Source organism: Artibeus jamaicensis, unplaced genomic scaffold (assembly GCF_021234435.1).
Source record: "Artibeus jamaicensis isolate MK-2021 breed Jamaican fruit bat unplaced genomic scaffold, CSHL_Jam_final contig_426, whole genome shotgun sequence".
Classification (NCBI taxonomy): Eukaryota; Metazoa; Chordata; class Mammalia; order Chiroptera; family Phyllostomidae; genus Artibeus; species Artibeus jamaicensis.
In genome coordinates, this window is record NW_026521826.1 from 3,829,401 (window position 1) to 3,854,662 (window position 25,262).

General features: G+C 39.4%; 1 protein-coding gene and 1 pseudogene across 2 annotated transcripts in view; both read left to right on the plus strand.

Annotated features, from left to right (window-relative positions):
• The window catches only part of DHTKD1 (dehydrogenase E1 and transketolase domain containing 1), a 66,781-nt gene extending 42,419 nt beyond the window's left edge, over positions 1-24,362 (plus strand). The window contains exons 7-17 of one of the 2 annotated variants that reach the window (XM_037155187.2): positions 2,872-3,070; positions 4,676-4,988; positions 6,033-6,117; positions 6,814-6,953; positions 12,524-12,674; positions 13,815-13,921; positions 14,726-14,890; positions 17,836-17,918; positions 18,264-18,433; positions 21,556-21,641; positions 22,457-24,362. In XM_037155187.2, the coding sequence (XP_037011082.2) occupies positions 2,872-3,070; positions 4,676-4,988; positions 6,033-6,117; positions 6,814-6,953; positions 12,524-12,674; positions 13,815-13,921; positions 14,726-14,890; positions 17,836-17,918; positions 18,264-18,433; positions 21,556-21,641; positions 22,457-22,558 (1,601 nt within the window). In that variant the 3' untranslated portion in view covers positions 22,559-24,362. The remainder of the gene's footprint in view (positions 1-2,871; positions 3,071-4,675; positions 4,989-6,032; positions 6,118-6,813; positions 6,954-12,523; positions 12,675-13,814; positions 13,922-14,725; positions 14,891-17,835; positions 17,919-18,263; positions 18,434-21,555; positions 21,642-22,456) is intronic. The other variant, XM_037155186.2, reaches the window with a different exon arrangement.
• On the plus strand, positions 5,618-5,740 carry LOC119056702 (uncharacterized; annotated as a pseudogene).
• Positions 24,363-25,262: the final 900 nt, after the last annotated feature.

Below are 25,262 nucleotides of genomic sequence, written 5' to 3' on the forward strand. Positions count from 1 at the left end.
TGAGAAATAAGGAGAAATATCAACCCGATGCTTTATCCACCCATTCATTCATTGGTTGATTCTTTTTTAAATTATATTTTACTGCCCTGCCTGGTGTGGCTCAGTGGTTGAGCACCTGCCTGCAAATCAAAGGGTTGCCAGTTCCATTCCCAGTCAGGGCACATGCCTGGAATGCGGGCCTAGTTCCCAGTACGGGGCATGTGAGAGGCAACCACACAATGATGTTCCTCTCCTTCTCTTTCTCCCTCCCTTACCCTCTCTAAAAACTAAATAAATCTTTTTTTAAGCAAATTATATTTTATTGATTACACCATTGCAGTTGTCCCTATTTTTCCCCTTTAGCCCCTCTTTACCCAGCGCCCCCTACTCCCTCAGGCAGTTCCCACACCATTGCTCATGTCCATGTGTCGTGCAGATTCTTTGGCTACTCCATTTCCTATACTGTATTTTACATCCCCAAGGCTATTCTATAACTACCTATTTGTACTTCTTAATCCTGTCTGTATTGATGAGTCTGTCTTTATTTTTCTCGTTTGCTTAGTTTGTTTTTTAGGTTCAATTTTTGATAGATATATACTTATTGCCATTTTATAGTTTTGATCTTCAACATTGATATAATAATGGTTTGGTGATGATAAACTCCCTTAGTTTTTTTCTTGTCTGGGAAGTTCTTTATCTGGTCTTCCATTCTAAATGATAGCTTTGCTGGGTAGAGCAATCTTGGCTGTAGGTCCCTGCTTTTTATGACTATGAATATTTCTTGCCTGTCCCTTCCAGCCTGCAAAGTTTCTTTTGAGAAATCAGCTGACAGTTTATGGGAACGCCCCTGTAGGTAACTAACTGCTTTTCTCTTGCTGCTTTTAAGGTTCTCTCTTTATCTTTAACTTTTGGCATTTTAATTATGATGTGTCTTGGAGTGAGCCTCTTTGTATCCGTCTTGTTTGGGACTCTCTGTGCTTCCTGGACTTGCATGTTTATGTCCTTCACCAAATTAAGGAAGTTTTCTTTCACTATTTTTAAAAATAGATTTCCATTTTCTTGCTCTTTCTCATCTCCTTCTGGCATCCCTATGATGTGAATGTTGGACCTTTAAAGTTGTCCCAGAAGCTATTTATACTATCCTCATGTTTTGGGATTCTTTCTCTCTCTTCTTGTTCTGATTGCTTTTTTTTCCTCCTTGTGTTCCAAATTATGGATTTGATTCTCAGCTTCATCCACCCTATTGTTGTTTCCCTGTAAATTGTTCTTTATTTCAATTAGTGTGTCCTTTGTTTCTGACTGGATCTTTTACACTGCCGAGGTCCTTGGGAGGGATTTACCCAGGCCAGTCAGCTGCAAGGGATGGCTGTGACCACTGACCACCAACCTCTGCCCTTTGTGGTCTGTAGCTGTCCATTGATTGGTTGCACAGGCTCTGGGGTTTCCCAGGTGGTGCAGACCAAGGTCAGCCCCCACCTGTGTTTTGTCCAGGACTGAGCTATAAAGCAGTCAGGGATGCTGCTATTTGTGCTGGACTTGGAGATTCCCACATAAAGCCTATCTGTGAAATTAAGCTAGCTGCTGCTAGTGCCAGGCCTGGGGCCCCTTAGCAAAAGGTAGGGGGCTTCAAGTTCACTGAGGCTGGGTGTTGCTTTTTTTAAAGTATTTAGGAAGCTGCGAAGCATGAGTGGAGACCAGCCATTTATACGAAAAAGCAGTTTTGGTGGGCCTGTAAGTTGGGTGGGGTGGAATCTTTGCGAATCTCCAGGGCGGAGCAACAGTGTTATCCAGGTGGATGGAAGGAATCTCAGATATTGCACTAGCCTGCCTGTGGCTCTGTGCAGGGGAAGAGTTCAGAGAAGGGTCAGTAGCCTCTGTCCACATTTCTGTCTGGGATAAAGCTGTTCCCCAGCTCCTGCCCTGATGCCAGACACTTCAGTTCCTCCCTGTGTGCCACTGGTGCCTTTCAAGGTGCTACCTGGGTGCTGGAGCTCAGAGGGAGTGAGTCTGAGACCATGTTTGGGTTCTTTAAGAGGAACTACTTGGAACTCTATAAGTTTCAAGTAGTGAAAGTTTCTTCCACCAACTCAATCCCTGCCAGCTTTTGTAGCCCACTATGAGGATTTATCTTCCTGGCGCTGGAACCCTGGGCTGGTGGGCTGAGTGTGGGGCTGGGACCCGTGCTCCCAGGATATCCCTCCAGGTTTTTTTTTTTAATCCACCACAACTGGATGTGAGGCCAGCCTGTTCGCATCTCTGCCTTAATTCCATAGTTGTCAGATTTCCATTCAACTTGATTTCTGATGGTTCTGACTAATGGTTGTTCTATATTTTAGTTGTAATTTAAAAAAAAAGATTTTATTTATTTTGGGAGAGAGGGGAAGGGAAGGAGAAAGAGAGGGAGAGAAACATCAGTGTGTGAGTGAAACCTCTATCTGTTGCCTCTCGCACACCCCCACCTTGGGACTTGTCCTGTAACCCAGGGATGTGTCCTGACAGGGAATTGAACTGGTGACCTTTCAGTTATCAGGCTGGCACTCAATCCACTGAACCACACCAGCCAGGGCTATTTTAGTTGTAATTTGATGTGGTTGTGCAAGGAGGCAGGCTGTGTTTACATATGCCACCGTCTTGACCAGAAATGTATTTTTTTCCATTGGGTGATTCTTGCATGCGTCCTGACTGGGGATTGAACCTGTAGCCTTGATGTTTTGGGACGACTCTCCAACCAACTGAGCTACCCTTCCAGGACCAATGTTTGGGTTCTTAATGACTAACCCTAACTATCTCTGAGGATGTGGGCTGCCTCTCCACTCAGGCAATAGGACTTGGTACTGGGCTAATGTCATCTGGGTGAACTGGCTCACTTCATCTTGGTCTTCTCTGCCTCAGGGAAACTTGTGGGCTGTGCCATCATCCACATCAATGGAGATAGCCCAGAGGAAGTGGTCCATGCCACTCGACTGGCTTTTGAATACCAGCGCCGATTTCGGAAGGATGTGATTGTTGATTTATTATGCTACAGGCAGTGGGGCCACAATGAGCTGGATGAACCCTTCTTCACCAACCCGGTCATGTACAAAATTATCAGGTACAATTATATACCTTTATTTAGTATGCCTTCTTCCCTATAGTGCTCACATTATACTTTTTATTGACACTCTCAGTTAGAATGGCCAACTTTCCCAGTTTGGGACACAAAACTTTCAGTGCTAAAACTGGGACAGTCCTGGACAGACTGGGATGGTCACCCTATGGATGTCAGGAAAGCTTCTTATATTCTTCAAACTCTACATGTTTCTTCAATGAATAGACAAAGGGGGCAGCTTAACAACCTCACTTAGCAGATGGGAAGACGGAATAGGAGAACTAAGGCAGTCTTGCCTGAAGTCACTTAGTATGGCATTGACAGGTCAGGAACAGACCTGGTCCACTCCTGCATCCACTTCTGCAAACTATAGACAGGGACCTACTCTGTGCCTTGGCAAGAGGTTACACGATGAGTTTTTATGACAGAGCTATGCTGTCCAGGTTAGAAGCCACTAGCTGTAAGAGGCTACTGAACACTCGGAATGAGTGGTAATCCTGATGGAGTTGCACTGTGAGTGAAACCTACGCAGCAGATTTTAAAGACTTCACATGAAAAATGTTAGCTATCTCAATAATAATTTTTATATTGCTTAGATGTTAAAGTGATAACATTTTGGATATATTGTTAAATAAATGTGATTAAAATTAATTACACCTGTTTCTTTTTACCTTTTCTAATGTGACTACTGGGAAATTTTAAATTCCACATTAGCCTGCATTCTTTTCCTGTGGGACAGTATTAACTGGGAGGGTTAATGTGACAGATATGTCACTTTGGAATTTCCTTTTTAGATACTAGAAAGTAAAATAGATCCTGCTTCTTTATTTCTCACAGACATAAATTAAAGCATAGGAATAACTTTGGTGACATTTTACAAGTCATGTTGGTCGTAGGTAGCAGAATGCTCTCAGAAGAACAAGTCTGGGGTATTTCTTTAGCTCTGACTTCAGCTGCTGAATTACTTGGTTTGCTCAAGCGCCCCATTTAAAATAATCTATACTGCCTACCTCTCACTTTGGTCAGGATTGAATATAATATCAATACATCTTGCAGTTTAAAGTGTTATACAACTATGGAGTGGCATTATTATTATTATTGTTATAAAACCCAAGAGCTGAATAGGTACAGGATTCTTAAAGACACCTGAAACAGATGTTTGCTACTTCGGCTTTAATACTTTTTAAAGCAAAGCAGTGCTGAATGGGTAGATTATGTAGGTTAGTCCTGTAAATAACTGGATTTACCAAGTCATAGAAAACCTACCAATTATTTCTACCCGAATGTAGACAAAAGTTCATAAAGATAAATTTGTTTTTTCTTGCTTGCCTGGATGAAGTTGTTACAACTGTCTTTTTGGAAAAAAAAACAAAACAAAACAATTTATTGGCGTGCAAGTCACATGACATGAAATGGACCATTTAAAATTCAGTGGCATTTAGTACATTCACAATATCACACAACCACCCCTTCTACTAGAAATTCCAAAGCATTTTCTGCATGCCTTTTACGGTTACAACACTCCACCATACTTTTGACAATGACTATATCTGTCTCTCCTTGATTTTTATAAATCACGTTGATTTTTTCCCTCTCTTTCTTGGACAGAGCCCGAAAGAGCATTCCAGACACGTATGCAGAGCACCTTATTGCCAATGGACTCATGACCCAAGAGGAGGTCTCAGAAATCAAAGCCTCCTACTATGCAAAGTTAAATGACCATTTAACAAACCTGGACCACTATAGCCCCCCTGCCACTCACCTGCAGGCCCACTGGCAGGGCCTGGTTCAGCCAGAAGCCTGTATTACCACCTGGAACACAGGTGTGCCCCTAGACCTCCTGCGGTTTATTGGTGGCAAGTCTGTGGAGGTGCCAGAGGAACTCCAGATGCACAGTCACCTTCTGAAGATGTATGCTCAGGTGGGAAGCTCTGAAATCTGTTATTTTTTGTTTCTTGTGCAGCAAAGGAATTGATGTTGGTCTGGTCATTTGGTTGGCTAATTTATTTGACAAATATTTATATGTTACAGTGTTCTAAGAACCAGTCCCAGTGGTGTTTTGGTACTGATAGTCAATCAACTCAGATTTTGTCCACTTCTTCCTTCCTTCCTCCCTTCCTGTTTAATATATCAAATGTACGTATATTACATGCACATTATTAAAAATATAGAAATATCAGAATGCCTCTTTGGATTTTTCTGACCAGAAAACACACGCATTCTTTTGGGTGACTTAAATTAAATAAATAAAATAAACACATCTCTGGAGTCAACTATTTACACTCTTAATCATGTTGAGGTTTTACATACTGTCTCATGTTAAATATAGATTTGAACCCCTCCACCCGCACCCCCTGGCTTGCCTGGGACTCAGGGATTTCCTGGGATGCAGGACTCTCACTGCTAAAAACAGGAGAGCAAGGAGTTAAAGCCTCCATCTTTCTTAAACTTGGATAAAAAACTTTACCCTATGAACTATTTTTAAAACAATAACTTCGTTCTGGCATTTTAATTATAGATATAGAGACTATTGAAACAAACTATGTTCTCATCACTTCTCAGCCTTTTGGCTAAGATCAAGTGTAGTATCTGTTCTTATCAGTTTAAAACAAACTATATTCTCTCCATCCAGGAGAAGTAGAATATTATAAGCACAGTTCCCCATGAACACTTCCCTGTTGCCATCTCTCCATCACCCACCGGATTAACAACTAACCTGAGTAGGAACTCAGGTTAGTGTGTTTTGCCTGTTTTAAGATGTCATGTAAGAAGAAAAAATACCAAAAAAGATAAAAACAAATAAAGTATTGTATGATTGCTATCAGACTTTCATGTTTCTTTTACACTTTCTGTTTTAACATTAGTTTTTTTATACTTCCCACTGTTGCATTATATTTTTTAAACTCTATGAAAAAGAATATAGATTCTTAAAAGTTTCTTTTTTTCCTTCCCTTCGATTTTACAGTCTAGACTGGAGAAGGTGATGGATGGAACCAAGTTAGACTGGGCCACGGCAGAGGCTCTTGCCTTGGGCTCATTACTTGCTCAAGGTAAGAGTTTCTGTTTAGCTGCATAGCTGGTAAGGGATGCTCTGATATGATGTTTGTTACCTGTAACCTCTGCAGAATTTAAAGTGACAACTACTTCCTATTGTTTTCATTGACTAGAGAGATTCTAAAACATGTTATCTTTTCTTACCTGACAATATTATTTAATCTTAGTATAAGTTATGTTGGCAACCCTCATCAGAGACTAAAGCAATTATACCTGGAAAAAGGGGCTCAGGGCTGGATGTATTAGAAAAACATTTCCTCTAAAAACTGAAAGGCAGCCTTGGCTGGTGCAGATTGAGTGTGGGCCTGCAAACCAAAGGGTTGCTGGTTTGATTCCCAGTCAGGGTATGTGCCTGGGTTTAGGGCCAGGTTCCCCAGTAGGGGGTGCACTAGAGGCATCTGCACATTGATGTTTCTCTCCCTTTCTTTCTCCTTCCCCTCTCTATAAAAATAAAGAAAAAAAATATATATATATATAAAACTGTAAGGCAAATGATGATTCTCCATTCCTATACAATCTCACGTTCACTGTGGATATTGAATATAGGACTTGTATATTTTTATAAGAATAACCTATTATGCTAAGGAAAACTCTCAGGATGAGCTGATGTATAACAATTCAGGGTCATAATGTTTTATTATTACTAAGTTATTCATGGGAATCTGGATTTTTCCCCCTCTTGCTTGCTTAAGGTTTTAATGTTCGTCTGAGTGGCCAGGATGTTGGCCGTGGAACATTTAGTCAAAGGCATGCAATGGTTGTTTGTCAGAAGACTGCTGACACCTACATCCCTCTGAACCATATGGACCCTAATCAGAAGGGGTTTTTAGAGGTAGGATGTTCTCTTATCTATTGTAAAATCCAGATGCTGATGATTATAGTTACAGGATTCTTAAAGCAGCTAGAGGTTTGATGCTTTTGAGATAAAGGGGTGCTGAGTGGATAGATGATATAGGCCTATGAATTTGGAATGGAAGTAACATATTAGCAAGTAGACTGGAGTTATTTTACTCTGGCTACTTCTCTGCAATCATATCAATGTCAAATGAATGTTAATTTTCTCAGTCAAAAATTGATATTACATACTTACTATTGCTGAATTCATTAAAGTAAACCAAAGATGTGAATAATTAGCCAATATTAATTTCCTATTTTTTAAGGAAAGCTACTTCATCAGATTACTTCAGTCCCTAAGGTTTGGTAAGCTTGATGAATATTTCTATTATCACATATTTCCATGGTCAGTCAGTAAGCAGTACTCATTAGAGTCAAGGGCAGGGGTTGGGTCTTCTCATTACTTGTTTCTCCAACAACCAGTATGCCTCTGGCATGTGATGTTTATTAAAATAAATTACCCTTGAAGGTTCAATTAGGGGCATGTCCTCTTTTTTCCCTACTCTAGCCATTTGTTTGAGAGTATAATCTTGAGTCATTGATATCAATATTTATTTTTAAAATTTACTTGTTAAAAGGAAAATTTTGGGAAGATTATTTAATGGACATACTGTTCAGCTTTTCTTTAAGTTAGTCTAAAATCTATGCCTGTGTCAAGTCACACTGATGATCTGGATGAGGGGTGCCAAACTCATTTTCACCGGGGGCCACATCAGCAGCCTGGTTGCCTTCAAAGGGCCAAATGGAATTTCAACTCCTTAACAGTTAAGGAGTAGTTACATTTATACAGTCTTAAAATTATTTTGGCCCTTCGAAGGCAACTGCAAGGTGGATGTGGTCCCCAGTGAAAATGAATTTGATACCCCTGATTTAGATACTAAACTGTTTAATATCCCTCACCCCCCCCACCAATGACTTTTTTGGAATTGTGATTTCATATATAGTATTGATTAGCTTTAAGTATTACTATTTGAAAAGCCTCAAGTAAACAGTCTTCTTCATTTATGAGGAAGCTGTCAAAATGTTATTTATTATCTAATACCATGTACTTTATATGAAGACCCTGGGAGAAGCACCTGCTTGATCTTTGTTGTCTTCATTGTGTGTACACCATGAATCCTGCAGCTAACCAGCATTCTCTTTTGATAATGACTTTCATAATATCAGAAATAAAACAATGAATCTATGTACTCTACAAAAAAATATATAATGGCTTCTATGATGGGGTAGAGGTTACAATGGACTTGGTAAAAGTGAGTAGGTTGCCAGGTTATGTCTTTTCCCCAACTCTGTTTCTCAATCTTAATTTCTATTTTTTCCTGCACTTACTTTGCACTGTCATGTTATATATTATGTATAACTACATGCCATTGTAAATACTTTTTGGAATAAATAAGAGCATTAAGAGATTTAAAAAATGAGGTATACCAATGTACAAAGTACAATAGATGCATAGGAGAAGGAGCAGATTAATCTGCTAAGAAAATCAGGAAAAGTTTGGCAAGAAAGCCAAATTTCACCAATACTTGAAGGACAGTAGGAGTTACCTGTTCTAACACAGGTAGTGAGAACATTCAATGTGGACACAATGGCACGCACACAAAAAACTGAGAAGAGGACCCAATATGCCCAGGGAACTACAAATAGCTTCATGTGACTGGAGATTGAACTGTAAAGTGGATACAGGAGTAAAAATGAGGAAACAAGCCAGATAGGACTACCCACATTGAGGGAGTCTTCAAGTATTATGAAAAAGAGAAACTGTGGTGGAATTCTGAATAGATTATCTGATTTTCATATTATCAATGGAAAGATCACTCCTGATAACACTTTGGAAGCCCAGGTTAAAAAAGAATGAGAATTTAGGACAATTTCTAAGGAGGCTTCTCAATCATCTAGGCAGGAAATCACAGGGACCGGAATTAGGGCAATAAGAGTGCAGATGGAAGATGGGGTCAAATTTGAGAACTATTAAGAAAATCATAGCTGTGAAACTCACTGGTAGATGAAGGGAATAAACAAGAAAGACTAGTCTCAGTTTTATTCTAGCTTCATGACTCATACAGCTGGTATATGATGACAGCCTTTACCCAACCAGGGAGTGAAGAAGAGGGAACAGGTTTGGTGGGAAAGAGAATGGATTCTGTTTTGGACATTTGATTTAGAGGGGACTAATGGCATAGAGGTTTCTATCAAGCAATTAAATAAGTATATCCGGAGCTAAGGAAAGAATCTGGTCTTACAGTCTGGATTTGGAAGTAATCAGGGTGTATGAGTATTTAAACCACAGGTGGGAGAATCTCCCTGAGAGAAAGCAGAGTGAGAAAAGTGCCAAAGGATAGAGTCTTGGGGACAAGAGCAAAGTGACTGTTATAGGAAAAGTATTTCCATAAAGAGCATCCAGGAAGGCATGAATAGAACTAGAATCACTGTGTCATTGAATTCAAGTAAGGAGGACTCATATAAGAGGAAGAATAACATGGTCATTTGCTTTGGCAACTAGAGGGCCAAGGATTGATCTCATGTAGAGCTATTTTTTTCTGTGTCCATTTGGCCATCCCAGTTCTATGTAGAGCTATTTTAGTGGAGTGGTGAAAGCAGAAGCTAGAGTGTACCAGTTGAAGGGTAAACAAGCGATAAGGAGGAGGCAGAGGCGGTAAGGAAATTAGATAATTCTCTTTAGAAGTTTGACTGTGAAGGGAAGTAACAGCTGGAAAGCACTGATTGAGAATATTTCCTATTTTGGTTTTAAGCTTTTGATTGTCTATTTACTAAGAGGAGAAAGCCAGTGAGGAAAGGTTTAGAAAAGAGGGGTTAGGTGATGAAGCTGGGAGAAGAAGCCAAAGATGAGTGGATTTAGAATATAAATGGCATGTCAGCCTTGGACAGGAAGAAAGACAAGGAATGAGGTACGGACAGTGGAAATACAAGAAAAGTGGCCACTACAAACCCCACTTACAACATAGATATGAATCTGAGAAATTCAGCAGTCTTCTAAAAATTAATGTATTACATAGGTTATAAGTGAAATCAAAATAGAAATCAGAAATGATAAATTATGTATAATCCCACCATGATAATAAATCATCTCTTTGCATTTTCCTGCTATCATTGTTTATCCATATAAATCACAAAATTTTGTAGTTGTAATCATCATAGAGATGTAATTTTTTTGTGTGTTTTTTTAATAAAAGCTTTATTGAGATACAGAATTCAGCCTTTCAGACTTAAATATATGTCATGATACCATGAAAGTTCTGGAGGAAAACATAGGCAGTAAAATAGCAATATTTTTGTTGATATTATCTCTCAGGGCAAGGGAAATAAAGGAAAAAGTTTTAAAAATGGGACTACATCAAACTAAAAAGCTTCTGCATGGCTAAAGAAAACATCAGCAAAATGAAAAGGGAACCAACTATATGAGAGAACATATTTTCCAGTGATACATCAGACAAGGGTTTGCTCTCCAAAATATGTAAAGAACTCATATTATTCAACACCAGGAAGACAAACAACCCCATTAAAAAATGGTCAGAGGACCTGAATAGACACCTCTCCAAGGAGGACATACAAAGGGCCCATAGACATATGTAAAGATGATCAACATCACTAGCCATCAGAGAGATGCAAATTAAAACCACAATGAAATATTACCTTACACCTTCAGAATGGTTTTCATCAATAAATCAACAAACAACAAGTGCTGGCGAGGATGTGGAGAAAAGGGAACCCTAGTGCACTGTTGTTGGGAATGTAGACTGGTGCAGCCACTGTGGAAACAGTACGGAATTTCCTCAAAAAAACTAAAAATGGAACCGCCTTATGACCCAGTGATTCCACTGCTGGTAATATACCCTAAGATTCCTGAAACACCAGTTCAAAAGAACTTAAGCACCCCTCTGTTCATAGCAGCACTATTTACCATAGACAAGTGCTGGAAACAGCCTACGCCAGTAAATGAGTGGATAAAAAAAACAATGGTACATTTACACAATGGAATACTATGCAGCAGAAAGAATGAGCTCCTACCTTTCACAATGGCATGGATGGAAATGGAGAATATTACACAAGGTGAAACAAGCCAGTTGGTAAGAGACAAATACTATATGACCTCATTTATAACTGAAATCAAATGAACACAATAACAAGAAACAATAGAATCAGACACGTGGAAACATAGAACAGATAGCTGTGGGGGGGGAGAAGAGAGGAGGAATGGAGGAAGAAAGGGGAAAGGATTACTCAAAGCACATGTATGAATGACTCATGGACATGGACAACAGCGTGGTGATTGACTGTGGGAGACGGGTGGGCTGGGTGGAGGAGGGCAAAAGGGGAGAAAATTGGGACAACCGTAATGGAATAAACAATAAAAAAAGAATTCAACCTTTCAATGTGTGTAATTAAGTGGTCTTTAATATATTCACAGAGTTGTATAACCATCACCACTATTTAATTTCAGAGCATTTTTATCACCCCCCCCCAAAAGAAACCCCATACCTTAGCAGGCACTCCCTCTTCCTTCCTCTGCCTAGCTTCTGGCAACTATTAATCTACTTTCTGTCTGTATGGATTTGTCTACTGTGGACTTTTCATATGAGTAGAATCATACATCATGTGGCTTTTTGTGACTGACTTCTTTCACTTAGCATCATGTTTTCAAGGCCCATCCTTGTGCCATGTATCAATACTTTATTCTTTTTATTACCAGATAATGTTTTATAGATATATAACTTACAAAGAATATTTTAAAGAAATTTTTGAAAGAAGCACACAATTATAAAAAAATTTGGATGTATAATACACAAGGAACTTTTTCTCATTCTGAAACACTTGAGACATCAAGTTGGAAACTTCCAGTTGCCAACTTTTGAGGCACTAGATGTGTATTCCCTACAAAGGAGGACATTCTTCTACAACACCACAATGTCACCAGCCAGGTCAGGAAAATAACATTGCAACCTGACTGCCATCTGGTCCCCAAACCTGTTCAGAATCATTTTGCATTTGATTGTCATGTCTCCTCAGCCTCCTCAGAGATGTAACTTTATATTCTGCTTTTTTTATCTTGGCATTTCATGATGGTCTGTTAATCTGTTGTGGAAATAGGATATTATAGATTCTAACCTCAGGTAAATCTTTTTTTGGTATGTTTCCCCCTTTGCTTTGTAAGTTTTTTTTCCCAAAAAAGCTTATATGACACAGTTTTACTTTCAACTCCAAAGGTGGGTCATCTGAGAAGTTAATTTTGCTTATCCTTGAAGAAAATCTTCAATGCCTATATTTGAACCTCTTTCATGTCTTCCTCTTTTTGTCCCAACTTTCCCACATGCATCAATCATAGAGGGCTTTTTCCCAAAGCCAAGTGGAGATGACTTAAAATAAAGCTGCTCTCGCTGCCCCTCCTCCCTCTTGAGAGGTTTGTATAAACGCGAGGCTTTTACCTGTACTGATTCAGTCACCACTTCCCTGGCATGACAGTGTCTCCATTCTCTTCCTTTGCACTAGGTCAGCAACAGCCCGCTGTCAGAAGAGGCTGTCCTGGGATTTGAATATGGGATGAGCATCGAGAGCCCGAATTTACTGCCCCTCTGGGAGGCTCAGTTTGGCGATTTCTTCAATGGTGCCCAGATCATCTTTGACACGTTCATCTCCGGAGGTAGGTTTTGTCATATGGGTGTGTAGTAGACACATGGCACCAGCCTCATGGAGACAAATGAATGAAAAGGGGCTGTAGCTGCTTATGAGACTCCTTGTACCACAGACCCTGGGGAGAGTTGAGGGGTTACCTTGTCATCCAATGGGGCATGGCAGCTGTTGGAGTTACATAAGCTGCCAGAGAGCAGGGTGCTGTGCGGGGAGCAACTGTGCAGGGAGCACCCTCCCATCTGCAGGGGAATGTGTTTGGCTGAAGGGAGCAGGACTGCACCTTCCAGGTCCCAAGTAGTTTGACTTTCAGGCCCACTCTTAGGTTTGTTGAGTAGCTATGACATGAATCACAAGCTGGCGATGGTGACAGAGCAAGGATTTGTGGTCAGAGCGAATGGCAGCCTTGAAAATCTGCTTTCAGTCTCCATCCAGGGACACTCAAGTATTCGAATATTGGAAGTTGTGTATCTTTATTATTTTTATAATCATTCATAAAAGCGGTAGCTGCTTACTGTAAAAATTCAAAGTATATGAAGTACCAGTGTGAGTCTCCCCCAGACTCTCACCCCATTCTGGAGGGTAACCACTCATGGATTTTGAGTATGCACTATGGATCTTTCCCTTGGTTGTGTTTCTCTGTAACTAGGTAGTTGTAAGAAACATGCCAATCAATGTCACCCCAATAAATGTAATTCAAAATAAAAACAATGAAAAAGAAACGTGTCTTGAGGAGACTGGACTTTGACATGTCCAGAGACTCTTCCAAAGTGTCTGTATCCTCAGCTTGAGGACAGTGGCCTGTGTCGTCAGGGGTGCTTGAGGAAAAGCAGGAGCTGCCCGGTCTCGGTAAGTTGTGCTAGAAGTGGAGGCAGCATGGCTATGCTGTCCTGGGAGCTGGACATTCACTGCTGAGTTTGTCTTCTACTTGCATAAGCCCAGGACACGTGCCCTTCTAGGGTTTCAGTTGATAGGATGGCTGTATTTTCTCCCAGGTATGGTGTAACTATGCTAGACAGTACATGTAAGAAAAATGGGTTTAGGGAGTCTGGCAGCAAACTAACATTTATTCATTACCCAAGTCAGATCAGACCTCTCTCGTTCCTGCTTCATAGAGGTCTCCCTCTATGAAGGTCTCCCTCTGCTTTTCCAGGAGAGGCCAAGTGGCTCCTCCAGAGTGGCATTGTGATTCTCCTACCCCATGGTTATGACGGGGCTGGACCCGACCACTCCTCTTGTCGCATAGAGCGTTTCTTGCAGGTATGGCCAATACTTTTTTGGATTCCCAGGACTGTTTTCCTGCTTCTGAGGTGCTTTGAACTAGAACTGCCTCCTGCAGATACTTAGTGTGTACCTTTAATTGTCAGACATTGTACTATTTGAATGAAATAGATTTAATGCTTCAGAAGCGTTGCCTCCACTGAGCGCTGTAGGGTTTCCTGCTCTAGATTTTGCCTTTGTTTTTCCCCAGGCTTGCCTCTGCACACCCTCTCTCCAAACTGGAGGGGACTAGCAAGAATTGTTAGGATTTAGTCAAATCACTCGATTTTTCTCTCCATTGCTTCTGGAGTGGGGTTAGGAGTCATGCCTCAGCTTTCTGTCCCCACCAGGATCTTCTAAGATTTAATTCCTTGCCTTCAGCTTTTTAATCTTATTAGCTGCTTTTGCTTTTGTTTTATCTTTAAAACAAACCATCCAAACTATAATTGTGTTTATTTCATTGAGAGTGAGATTCTAACAGTGTATCCTTCCACAATCTCACAATCTTAACCCCACATAGTCAGAATCTGTATTTTTTTAGAAGGTTCCCTCCAGATGCTTCTTGAAATCAGCTGTGTTTGGGAACAACCGTGTTAAAACACGCAGACTCAGGCAGATGGGGGAGCCATCAGATCCATCCTCTGGTTAATTCTTCATAGGCTATAAATTTATCTTCTGGTGTCTTCTACAATGGAGGGAAACTTCTCTTGTCACTGAGAGCCCTGCGGTCCCTTTGGAGAGCAGATGTCATTATGATTGCATGAGATGATCTGAACATTCTTCTTTCTTTCCTGTCTCTCCCAGATGTGTGACAGCATAGAGGAGGGGGTGGATGGGGACACTGTGAACATGTTTGTGGTGCATCCCACGACTCCTGCTCAGTACTTCCACTTGCTCAGGAGACAGATGGTCCGGAACTTCAGGAAACCCCTCATTGTTGCTTCTCCGAAGATGTTACTCAGGTTTCCTGTAAGTGCAAAAAGCTGGTTGGAAGTCTTTCTCCTCTTGTCATTTTTTTTACTGCATTTTTTTCTGTTTTCTCAATCTAATTGTAGTTTTAAATTACAGAAACATCTTTATTAGTTTTAGCTGGCGTTGCTGCTCTCTTTCTCCCTCTCACCTTTCAAGAACGACTGGAAATACAGGTAGCTCTCAGATCCTGTAACAAAAAACAGGATAGTGGATTTAATCACACTGGTATCCTGGTCTGAGAGGAAACAATTTTATAGAAAAAGTTTAACAGTCCAATTAGTCTGAACACTACTGTGTTGATAGTAGCAAGTTGGGAATTTAGAGTATTTTGATGAAAACAAATGGTGTTATTAATTGACTTTTGTTTAGGTTTTTCTGTTAAATGATTTATCGTAAGTAGATTCCTGTTTCAATAAGCACAGCATCATAACAATGTACCTTATTGTACACTGCTTTAAAATTATTCATTTTTAAAAAGTATACATTTTCTCTTGGTTTACCTGAACTAAGTGTTAAATGCACAATCCAATTTTTAATCACAAATATGTTAGTTTTCAATTGGCTGAATTCAAGGTAATAAATACTGGTAGGCATATATTTATCTCATCTGCTATACTTCTTTTCAGTTTTATATGAGAATCTTAATTAGGATGAGCATGCAAAAACCTATTTATTTGGATGCTACTGCTGAAGTGAAATACGGCTGTTCAGGACTATCTTTTGGTTTGCACAAAGATTTGAGAGTGTAGATTTTAAACTGAAGGATTTTGAAGAAAGTTAAAAGTGATTTGCCCTGACTTGTGTGGCTCAGTGGATTAGATATCACCCTGCAAACTGAAAGGGTGCTGGTTTGGTTCCTCCTAGTCAGGGCACACGCCCGGGTGGTGGGCCAGGTTACGTGCTGGGGGCATGCAAGAGGCAACTGATCAGTGTATCTCTCCCTTTAGTTCTCCCTCCCTTCCCCTTGCTCTAAAAGTAAATAAATAAAATCTTTAAAAAAGTTGCAAGTGTTTGTAATTTTAAGTGGTGCCTAGCATTTGGAGGAGAGTGAGGAGACACTCTTATGGTCAGCACTTGCATGATCCTGGAGTGAACCCCTCCTTAAATTTTGCACTCCAGGCACCTCATCAGTCTCATCCTAGTTCCGACTCTGGGAGCCAATAGCAAACGTAATGATATTAAATATCTCAACATAATGCATGTGTATTACCAAGTCTTAATTGAACTACTAGAAACTTTTTTGCTGTTTGAAACTGAGATAAAAGTTCATATTCTGGCCCTAATATTTCATTCCTTGCTTCAAATCTAATATATAACATCAAATAAAAGAAGCTTTATTTGGGAGCCTTAAAAAATTTCCATAGGTATCATGTATATTTTCAAGTGAAAAACTACTTTTACTAAGTAGTCAAATATCTCCATTAAACATTTAAGTTCTTTTATTTTTTTTTAGGTTTTATTTATTTATTTTTAGAGAGAGGGAAAGGGCAGGAGAAAGGGAGGGAGAGAAACATGGATGTGAGAGAGAAACACCCATCAGTTGCCACTTGCACTTCCCTAACTGGGGACCTGGCCCACAACCCAGGCATGTGCTCTGACCATAAATCGAACCAGCAACCCTTTGGTTCACAGGGCAGCACTCAGTTCACTGAGCCACACCAGCCAGGGCATAAGTTCTTTTATTAATTGAAAATAAGTATGACCACTATTCGACTCTGATTCCCTCTTGAAAATGTGATTATTGCTACAAAAGATCTATCAGAATAGATAGATCTTTTCTGATGGCCTTTGTTTTGATGGCCTATTTGGGTGTGACTTGCCATGTGATAAACACGACTCAGGCTATATGGAGTCTGTGTGTCAGGTGATACCTAAGTCTCGTTCTAACTTCCCACCCCCCTCCAAATCCCACCTCGCTTTGTTTCCTGTCACAGGAAGTGAGGACTGACAAATAGATCTGGTTCCAAATGGTGAAAGATTACATTAATTTGTCATAAGAATAGCTGAATAGTCAATATTAATTTTTTAGGTTGTATCACAATATTCCAGCATCAGGATGGCTGCCCACAATAGTCTTAGTCAAAGTACCATGTACCTCCCTGGCCAGTGGGGCTCAGTTGGAGCATCATCCCGTAACTGAAAGAAAGGTCATGGGCCTGATTCCCAGTCAGGGCACATACCCAGGCTGCAGATTTGATCTCCAGTCCAGGTAGGTAGGGGAGGCAGCTAATCGATGCTTCTTTCTCACATTGATGTTTCTCTGTCTCCCTCCCTCTCTTCCTTCCTCTGTCTCTAAAAGCAGTGACAAAATGCCCTTGGGTGAGGATAAAAAAGGATAAAAGCCAGATATCCAGTTAGGACCTGACTGCAGGGAAACTAACTAAATGATAGCAAAAGGGATCAAATCCCTAACCTGACTTCATCAGTTTTGTACTCTTAAGTTCTTTGCAATAAGCATTTATTTAGATGGAGCTTACTAATACAATTTATTTTCCTTACAGGAATATTCACTAGCTTTGTTCTAACAAATAGGTTTCACTTAAAAATTATAATAAAAAACCTAACGAAATAGTTGCCCTCCCTTAGCTGTTTTTGGTTCATAATATAAAATGTATAAAATGTTGTCTCTAATTCCAAAAAATTAGAGCATACTTTTTATTAATAATGAAGTTGTATGATTAAATTGAAATTTTGATTCTTGAAATTTTATTGTGGTGTCAGACTAAAGGCAATTTTATCTAACTTCAGGAAAATAATTTATTCTTAAGCATTCAGAACATAATTTTTTTGGAAAGCTATTGTGTTTATTACTACATATGTTTACTTATGGCCCTGGGCAAAAGTTTTGATACTGTTTCTTGGTGAGGATCCCTTATAAGTAAAAGCATCTTCAGCTCCTTTACACTGTTTAATAGATTTATGGCTTTTCCCCTTCTCCTTAGGCAGCTGTGTCAACTCTTCAAGAAATGGCACCAGGAACAACATTCAGACCAGTCATTGGTGATTCATCTGTGGATCCAAAAAAGTAATTTAATGCATGCTTTTGTTATCATACTCAGCAGTTGAATTTTAATTGGTGGGAACTCTGGCTCATGTTAAGAAACTCGGAATGATCCATATCTCCTCCCTCGTAATGTAAGTCCTTTAAGCGAGTGGGGTAGGAGTTATAATATGCATAGAAGAGAGAACTGGGAAAGCATATGTTGCTAAAGAAGGCTTGCGAGGGCATGGCATGTGACTGACCCCAACTGCAGAGCCCTACTGCTTCATTAGTGAAGCATTTAAATCTATGAGTTTCCCCTTTCTTCTGATATAATTCTTACTTTAAGGCATTTCTCCCCCATGCTTCTGTCCCTTTTCTGCCCAACAGTGTTAAGAGTCTAGTGTTTTGCTCTGGCAAACACTTCTATGCCCTGCTGAAGCAAAGGGAATCTTTGGAAGCCAAGAAGCGGGAGTTTGCCATTATCCGAATAGAGGAACTCTGTCCTTTCCCACTGTACTCGTTACAACAGGAGATGAGCAAATACAAACATGTGAAAGGTAAAGGCTTCTTTGACTTTTAGATATCCAAAACCTATTGCAACTATCTCAAGTGAAAAAGAGGAGATGGGGGCAGTGAGAGTTATTAGAAAATTAGATCTCATGAAATCTGGAGACATGAAAATAATAGTTCTAGAGCCAGTGTCTTCATGTCATTTTTGGTATTTCTTTCAGTCTCCCTTGTCTCATATAAGGCATCTAATGTCTTGAGAGTTTGGAGGGAATCACTGTCATTTACAATAGATCAACTGTAATTGTAAAGACAAGACTTTCAACAAATGGAGCTAGAATAGTTAGATGTTTTTATGCATCTTATGCAGAAATTAAATGAAAATCGACCATAGACCTAAATGTAAAATGTAACACTATGAAACTTCTAGAAAGAAAATGGAATAAAAATCTTTGTGACCTTGGGTTAGACAAAAAGTTCTTAGATATAATACCAAAAGCATGCTCCATAAAAGAAAAATTGGACTTTATCAAAATGAAAAACTGTTGCATTGTGAAGGGCACTACAAAGAAAATAAAAAGACAAGCCACAAGGTGGGAGAAAATATTTGCAGATGGATATCTGACAAAGGACTATCCAGAGTGGTCAAAGGGCTCTTAAAACTCAACAGTAAGAAAATATCTAATCCACCACTGCTGGCGTGGCTCAGTGGATTGAACACCAGCCTGCAAACCAAAGGGTGGCAGGTTTGATTTCCAGTCTAGGGTACATGCCTGTGTTTTGGGCCTGGTCCCCAGTAGGGGGCACGTGAGAGGCAACCACACGTTGATGTTTCACTCTCTCTTTTTTTCCCTCCCTTCCCCTCTCTATAAAAATAAATAAATAAAATCTGGGGACTTCCGGCCTAGATGGAAGTATAGGTAGACACACTGTGCCTCCTCGCACAACCAAAATAAGGACAAAAGAAAAATTAGAAACAAAATAACAACCAGAACTGCCAGAAAATTGAACTGTTTGGAAGTTGGACAGACAAGGAGCAGAAATAGACACATTCATCCAGAACAGTAGGTGGGGTGGAGTCTGGTGTCAGAGCGGAGAGAGGTCAAACCACAGGAAGCAGTGACAGTGGGCACACAAGGCACACCAGGTGTGCAAGACAGCAGTGGGTGGCAACCAGCAGACCCAGGGAGGTGGCGATTGTGAAGCAAGGCACTGCATGCAAGCCATCTGGCTGACTGGGTAGTGGTCCCACATTTGCCTGCAGATAACTGGGGAGTGAGACAGACTGTGCAACCCAGGGTCCCAGTGCCCGGAAATACAGCCTCAAAATACCATTTGAAAACACCTGTGGGGGTTGACGTGCAGGGAGAGACTCCCACCCTCATAGGAGAGTTCGTTGGAGAGACCCATAGATCCTAGAACATACACAAGCCCACCCGCTGGAAAATCAGCACCAGAAGGGCCCAGTTTGCTTGGGGGAAGTGGCAGAAGGGACTGAGGTCAGACGAAGAGCGGAGCAAGCAGCACTGTTTCCTCTCATACCCCACCCCCACATATTGTCTCACAACCCAGGGACTAGGTTGCCCTGCCCTGGTGAACACCTAAGGCTCTGTCCCTCACTAAGTAATAGGCATGACAAGACCAAAAAATGGCCCAAATGGGAGAACAGATCAAAACTCCAGAAATAATACAACTAAGCAACCAAGAGATAGCCAACCCATCAGATGCGCAGTTCAAAGCACTGGTGATCAGGCTGCTTACAGAATTGGTTGATTTTGCTTGCAAATTAGGTGAAAAAATTAAGACTATAATAAGTGAAATGAAGGAAAATGCACAGGGAACCAATAGTGATGAGAAGAAAACTGGGACTCAAATCAATGGAGTGGACTAGAAGGAAGAAAGAAACATTCAACCAAATCAGAATGAAGAAACAAGAATTCGAAAAAATGAGGAGAGGCTTAGGAACCTCCAGGACATCTTTAAATGTTCCGACATCCAAATTATAGGGGTACCAGAAGGGGAAGAGGAAGAGCAACAAGTGGAAAACTTAACTTGAGCAAATAATAAAGGAGAACTTCCCCAATCTGGCAAAGGAAATAGATTTCCAGGAAGTCCAGGAGGCTCAGAGTGTCCCAAAGAAGTTGGACTCAAGGAGGAAGCACATCATAATTACATTAGCCAAAATGAAAATGGAGAGAATCCTAGAAGCCACAAGAGACAGGAGACAGTTACCTACAAAGGAGTTCCCATCAGATTGTCAGCTGATTTCTCAAAAGAGACCTTACAGGCAAGAAGGGGCTGGAAAGAAGTATTCCAAGTCATGAAAGGCAATGACCTATATCCAGGATTGCTCTATCCAGCAAAGCTTTCATTTAGAATGGAAGTACAGATAAAGTGCTTCTCAGACAAGGTCAAGTTCAAGGAGTTCATCATCACCAAGCCCTTATTTTATGAAATGTTAAAGGGACTTACTTAAGAAAAAAAAGATAAAAAACATGTATAGTAAAATAACAGCAAACACAATTCCCGACAACTATACCTAAGACAAAAACAGAAACAAACTAAGCAAACAGCTAGAACAGGAACAGAATCACAGAAATGGAGATCATGTGGAGGAATAGCAACAGGCAAGTGGGAGGAGGAGAGGGGGGAAAGGTACAGAGAATAAGTAGTATAGATGGTAGGTAGAAAATAGGGGGAGGGCAAGAATAGTATGGGAAATGTAAAAGCTAGAGAACTTAAGACACATGTACATGAACTAAAGTGGGGGAATGGTGGGGAAGGGTTGTGCAGGGTGGAGGGTAATGAAGGGGGGAATGGGACAACTCTAATAGCATAATCAATAAAATATATTTAAAAATTAATAAAATCTTAAAAAAAAGATTTTCATATATGTGTATATATATATATATATAATAGAATATATAATCCAATGTTTTAAAGAACTGAACAGGCACTTTACTACAGAACCAAATGGCAAATAACTAAATATATGAAAAGATGCTTAACATAATTGTGATGGTGGATACACTACTATGCATTTGTTAAAAAAAAAGAAAAAGACAAGCAAAAATATACCATATTAGAAAAATGTGTATGAATATACATAGTGTGTATGTTTATGTTGTATATGTTCACTTGAGGTACTAAGATGAATTTTCTTCTTTTATAGATTTTATTTGGAGTCAGGAGGAACCTCAGAACATGGGTCCATGGTGTTTTGTTTCTCCAAGGTTTGAAAAGCAACTGGCTTGCAAGGTACTATCTTTGCCTCTCTTGTAATATTTTGATATTTTGTTTTTCATAGAATGCCAACAAATGGTTTTATTTCCTATTATCAATCCAGTTCTTTTAAGGATAAACTAAAATATAAAGTCTAGTTTTAGGCTATTTTTTCAAAATAAAGTGCTGGGTGTTTAGCAACCTGTGTGTACATACCAATACCATGTAAAACAAAAAATGACTATACTTAGAAAAGTAAAAGTCCCTACTTGTAGGCGATTTTCCCACTAGTCTACTCAGCATTCTTGTCCTTAAAGATCAACATCCAAGCCACTGGGGAGCTGAGTGATGAGCAGGCTTGTTTTACATTATGGGAGTAGAGACACCCAACGATGATTGTTCCTGGCCCATCCACACAGTTGGGATCCTCCAAAGGCCAAATTCTTGTTGATTTGCTGTAGGAAGGGAAAAGGTATGAGAAAAGCAATTATGCCTCCGTTTTATCTTTCTATTCTGCTTTGATTAGGACTCTGGTCACTCATTTGGTACTAGCTGGCTAGGCCCATATCATTTTCACATATATATAACTCTAATTTAGGAAAGTCTACAGCTCAAACCAATTAATAGTTACTGAAGGACTGAACATATTCGAGAATTTATGTTACCTTATAATGCCTGCAATTTAGTTGGTTTTTAATTGTGATAATCTATTCTATATAAATCGTTATTTTTCCTAAAAGGCGATGTGTGTTAAAGAAGCTAAGAAAAATATGTGCATCTCCTTGAAAGAACTAAGCAGAGCTCTGGTAGGGTCACAACGTCATTCTATTTCTTTTCTGCCCCAATGACAGCTCCGCCTTGTGAGCCGACCCCCTTTGCCAGTGCCTGCTGTAGGGATTGGCACTATTCACCTGCAGCAGCATGAAGATGTCCTCACCAAGACATTTGCTTGATGATGTGCTTGGAGGAAATACAACTTCCTGTTCAGAACACTGCCATAAAAAGAAAGACCTGCTTTCCTCTTTCCTTTTTCCTTTTTCCATTAAGTAACATGAAAAACCTGTCTTCCTTTAAGATTTTGGGACTGCTGAGGACCATTTAATTGGAATATGTGGAATAGCCAAGGGAATCAGTACATAAATGCAACAAGTAACTTTTGTCCTTAAATGTTGAATCATGTTACAATTTGGTTAGATCTGAGTGAGTTATAGAGCTAGGTTGTCATACAGATTTTTCAGTCTTCACTCTTTTTCTAACTGTGTGTGCCCAGGGAAGTTCTTTAGCCTGACTTCATAGCTACATATAGATTACCTCAACATTACTTCTTGATTTGTTTGATGGATGTCACTTTCATTAATTTTTTCCTTCTTTATTCAAAGTCAGATATTTTCATTTATGTCATTTTTGGTGCTGTTTTCCGGCCACTGTGAAAAATATTTCACCAAACACTGTAGCAAAACTATGTTATTCCTGACTTGTGTTTTTCAAGATTGTTATTTTACTCATTATCCTTAAATCTCTGATTGTAATCTTTTAGCATAGTATTAAGTTAGGGAGTTTTGGCTACATTGAAATTGATTTGTGGTCTGCTTTGCTACATTATCTTTCTTTCCAAAATTGTTCTTATGGTAATATTTTCATATTTTTAATTGACTTTGGGTGTACGATATTTCACCCCTGTATGGGATTTCAGCCCCTGGTTAATCAGTCTTGTTTGTAAAAATCCCTGCTGCAGTGTGATGTTTATTTGTGGTGTTTAAGGAGCACTTTAACTTTGACTGTGGGAACTTTCCAATGCCAGGTGCTTGGGGATTTCCAGGCATCACCAACCCACTCCCTTATTCTGAGAGTAAATGGTACTGGAAAACAGCAGCAAACTGTGCAGCTTTACATGACTTGGTGCTGCAGAGGCTCGACCATCGACCATTCTTGTGCTGGGACACTGTTTTTCTCAGAAACGATGGGGGAAATACTGGGGCACTGGAATGCCTTCTTCACTTTTACTGGCAACTGGTAATGTCTTTCAGAATCAATGTATAAATTGTTCTGGTTACAGCAGTAGATTCAGGATTCGCATCATAAATGTGTGTATTAGTGCACTGATTTAACATTTCTGTAGTATTCATATCTCTTTTATTCCTGTATACCTTAATGCTTCCTTCCTGTGCCAAGTCCTACAACTCACTTAACTAGGTGCCAATCATGTAAATCACTAAAATTACAAAGGTCTATTTAATATGAATAATCATCAAAGCTGTATATCAAAGTAGGAAAAAATAGAAGTACAATGTCGTTTTATTTGAGATGTTTTGGTTTCTTGAGTTAAAAATTTTTTTTAAGTGTAAGCTCAAAATAAGAAGACAAACTAAAATTTTTTTCAGTTTAGTGTAGCTCTCTCCAAATTTCTAACTTTATACCTCACCAGTCCATTTATGGTTTCCTGTTACATCTGCAACATGAGCCATGAGCCGTGCCCCTTAGCCTTCATACTTTCAGTCACTACAGCAGCGCGGGGCAGCACTTTGAATTCCTTTGCACAAAGAGGCCATTTGAAAAATTCCAAATCTAATATTCCCATGATAAAATATGGGACTGAAAATATAATAAGGTAAATATTTTACTTTATTCCTTTCAACATTTGATAATGTGATATTTATAACCCCTATATATTTATCTCTGCTAAATTTCATATTCAATGATGAATAAAGCTCAAATTGGGTATTCAGTTTATAGAAATGTTAAGAACCATGAAAAAATTTTAATTTTGTTCAAAATGATACATTATTCTTTGTAAAAATAAAATTTTATTCCTTATAAGAATGATTTGGCTCAATATTCCTATGTTTTTAATACATATACTATAAGGAAGCATCCTATATTCTAAAGGGCACCCTTTTTTAGTCTGACTATAATACTTTTTTTTATTCTCATCTGAGGATATGTTTTTAAATTGATTTTAGAGAGGTGGAAAGGTGGGGGGCTAGAGAGAGAGAAAGAGAAACATTGATCAACTGCTTCCTGTACGCTCCCTGACTCAGGATCGAACCTGAAACCTAGCAATGTGCCCTGACTGGGAATTGAACCCACAATATTTTGGTATGTGGGACAACACCCCAACCAACTAAGCCACCCAGCCAGGGCTAAAGTTTTATTGTTTTTAAAAATTCCTTGACTGATAATAAAAACAGTATCCCTTTCACAAAACTGAGGAAATAAGGTTTAAAGAAATTACAAGTTACACAGGAAGTCACAGATTTAAAGGTGAAGACATTTGGGTCCTAATGTTCTACAAGCTTTGCCTACATTTCTTTTGGGTGTATTAGGGTATTTGGTTTTCATCTTCACCTTCTCATAGGATTCAGGCTAAAACTATTAAATTTTTGAGAAATTTGGATAAAATGTTTAAATCCTCAATATTTATAACACTGTTACACAAACAACGCCTAAATTACTCTGTGGAAGTAGTAGTTTCTTGTCACATTTGTATTTAAATCTGAAAAAGCACAGTCTAAACAAGGCAGGCTATTATCCCCTCCCCCACTGCCAATTGCAAATCAGTTATTTAAAAAAACTTTTAACATAAAACTTTAGTGTTGTTTCACTGTGTCATCTCTGACTTTTATGGAGAACCAGGCCTAACTGAATAAAATAAGAAAT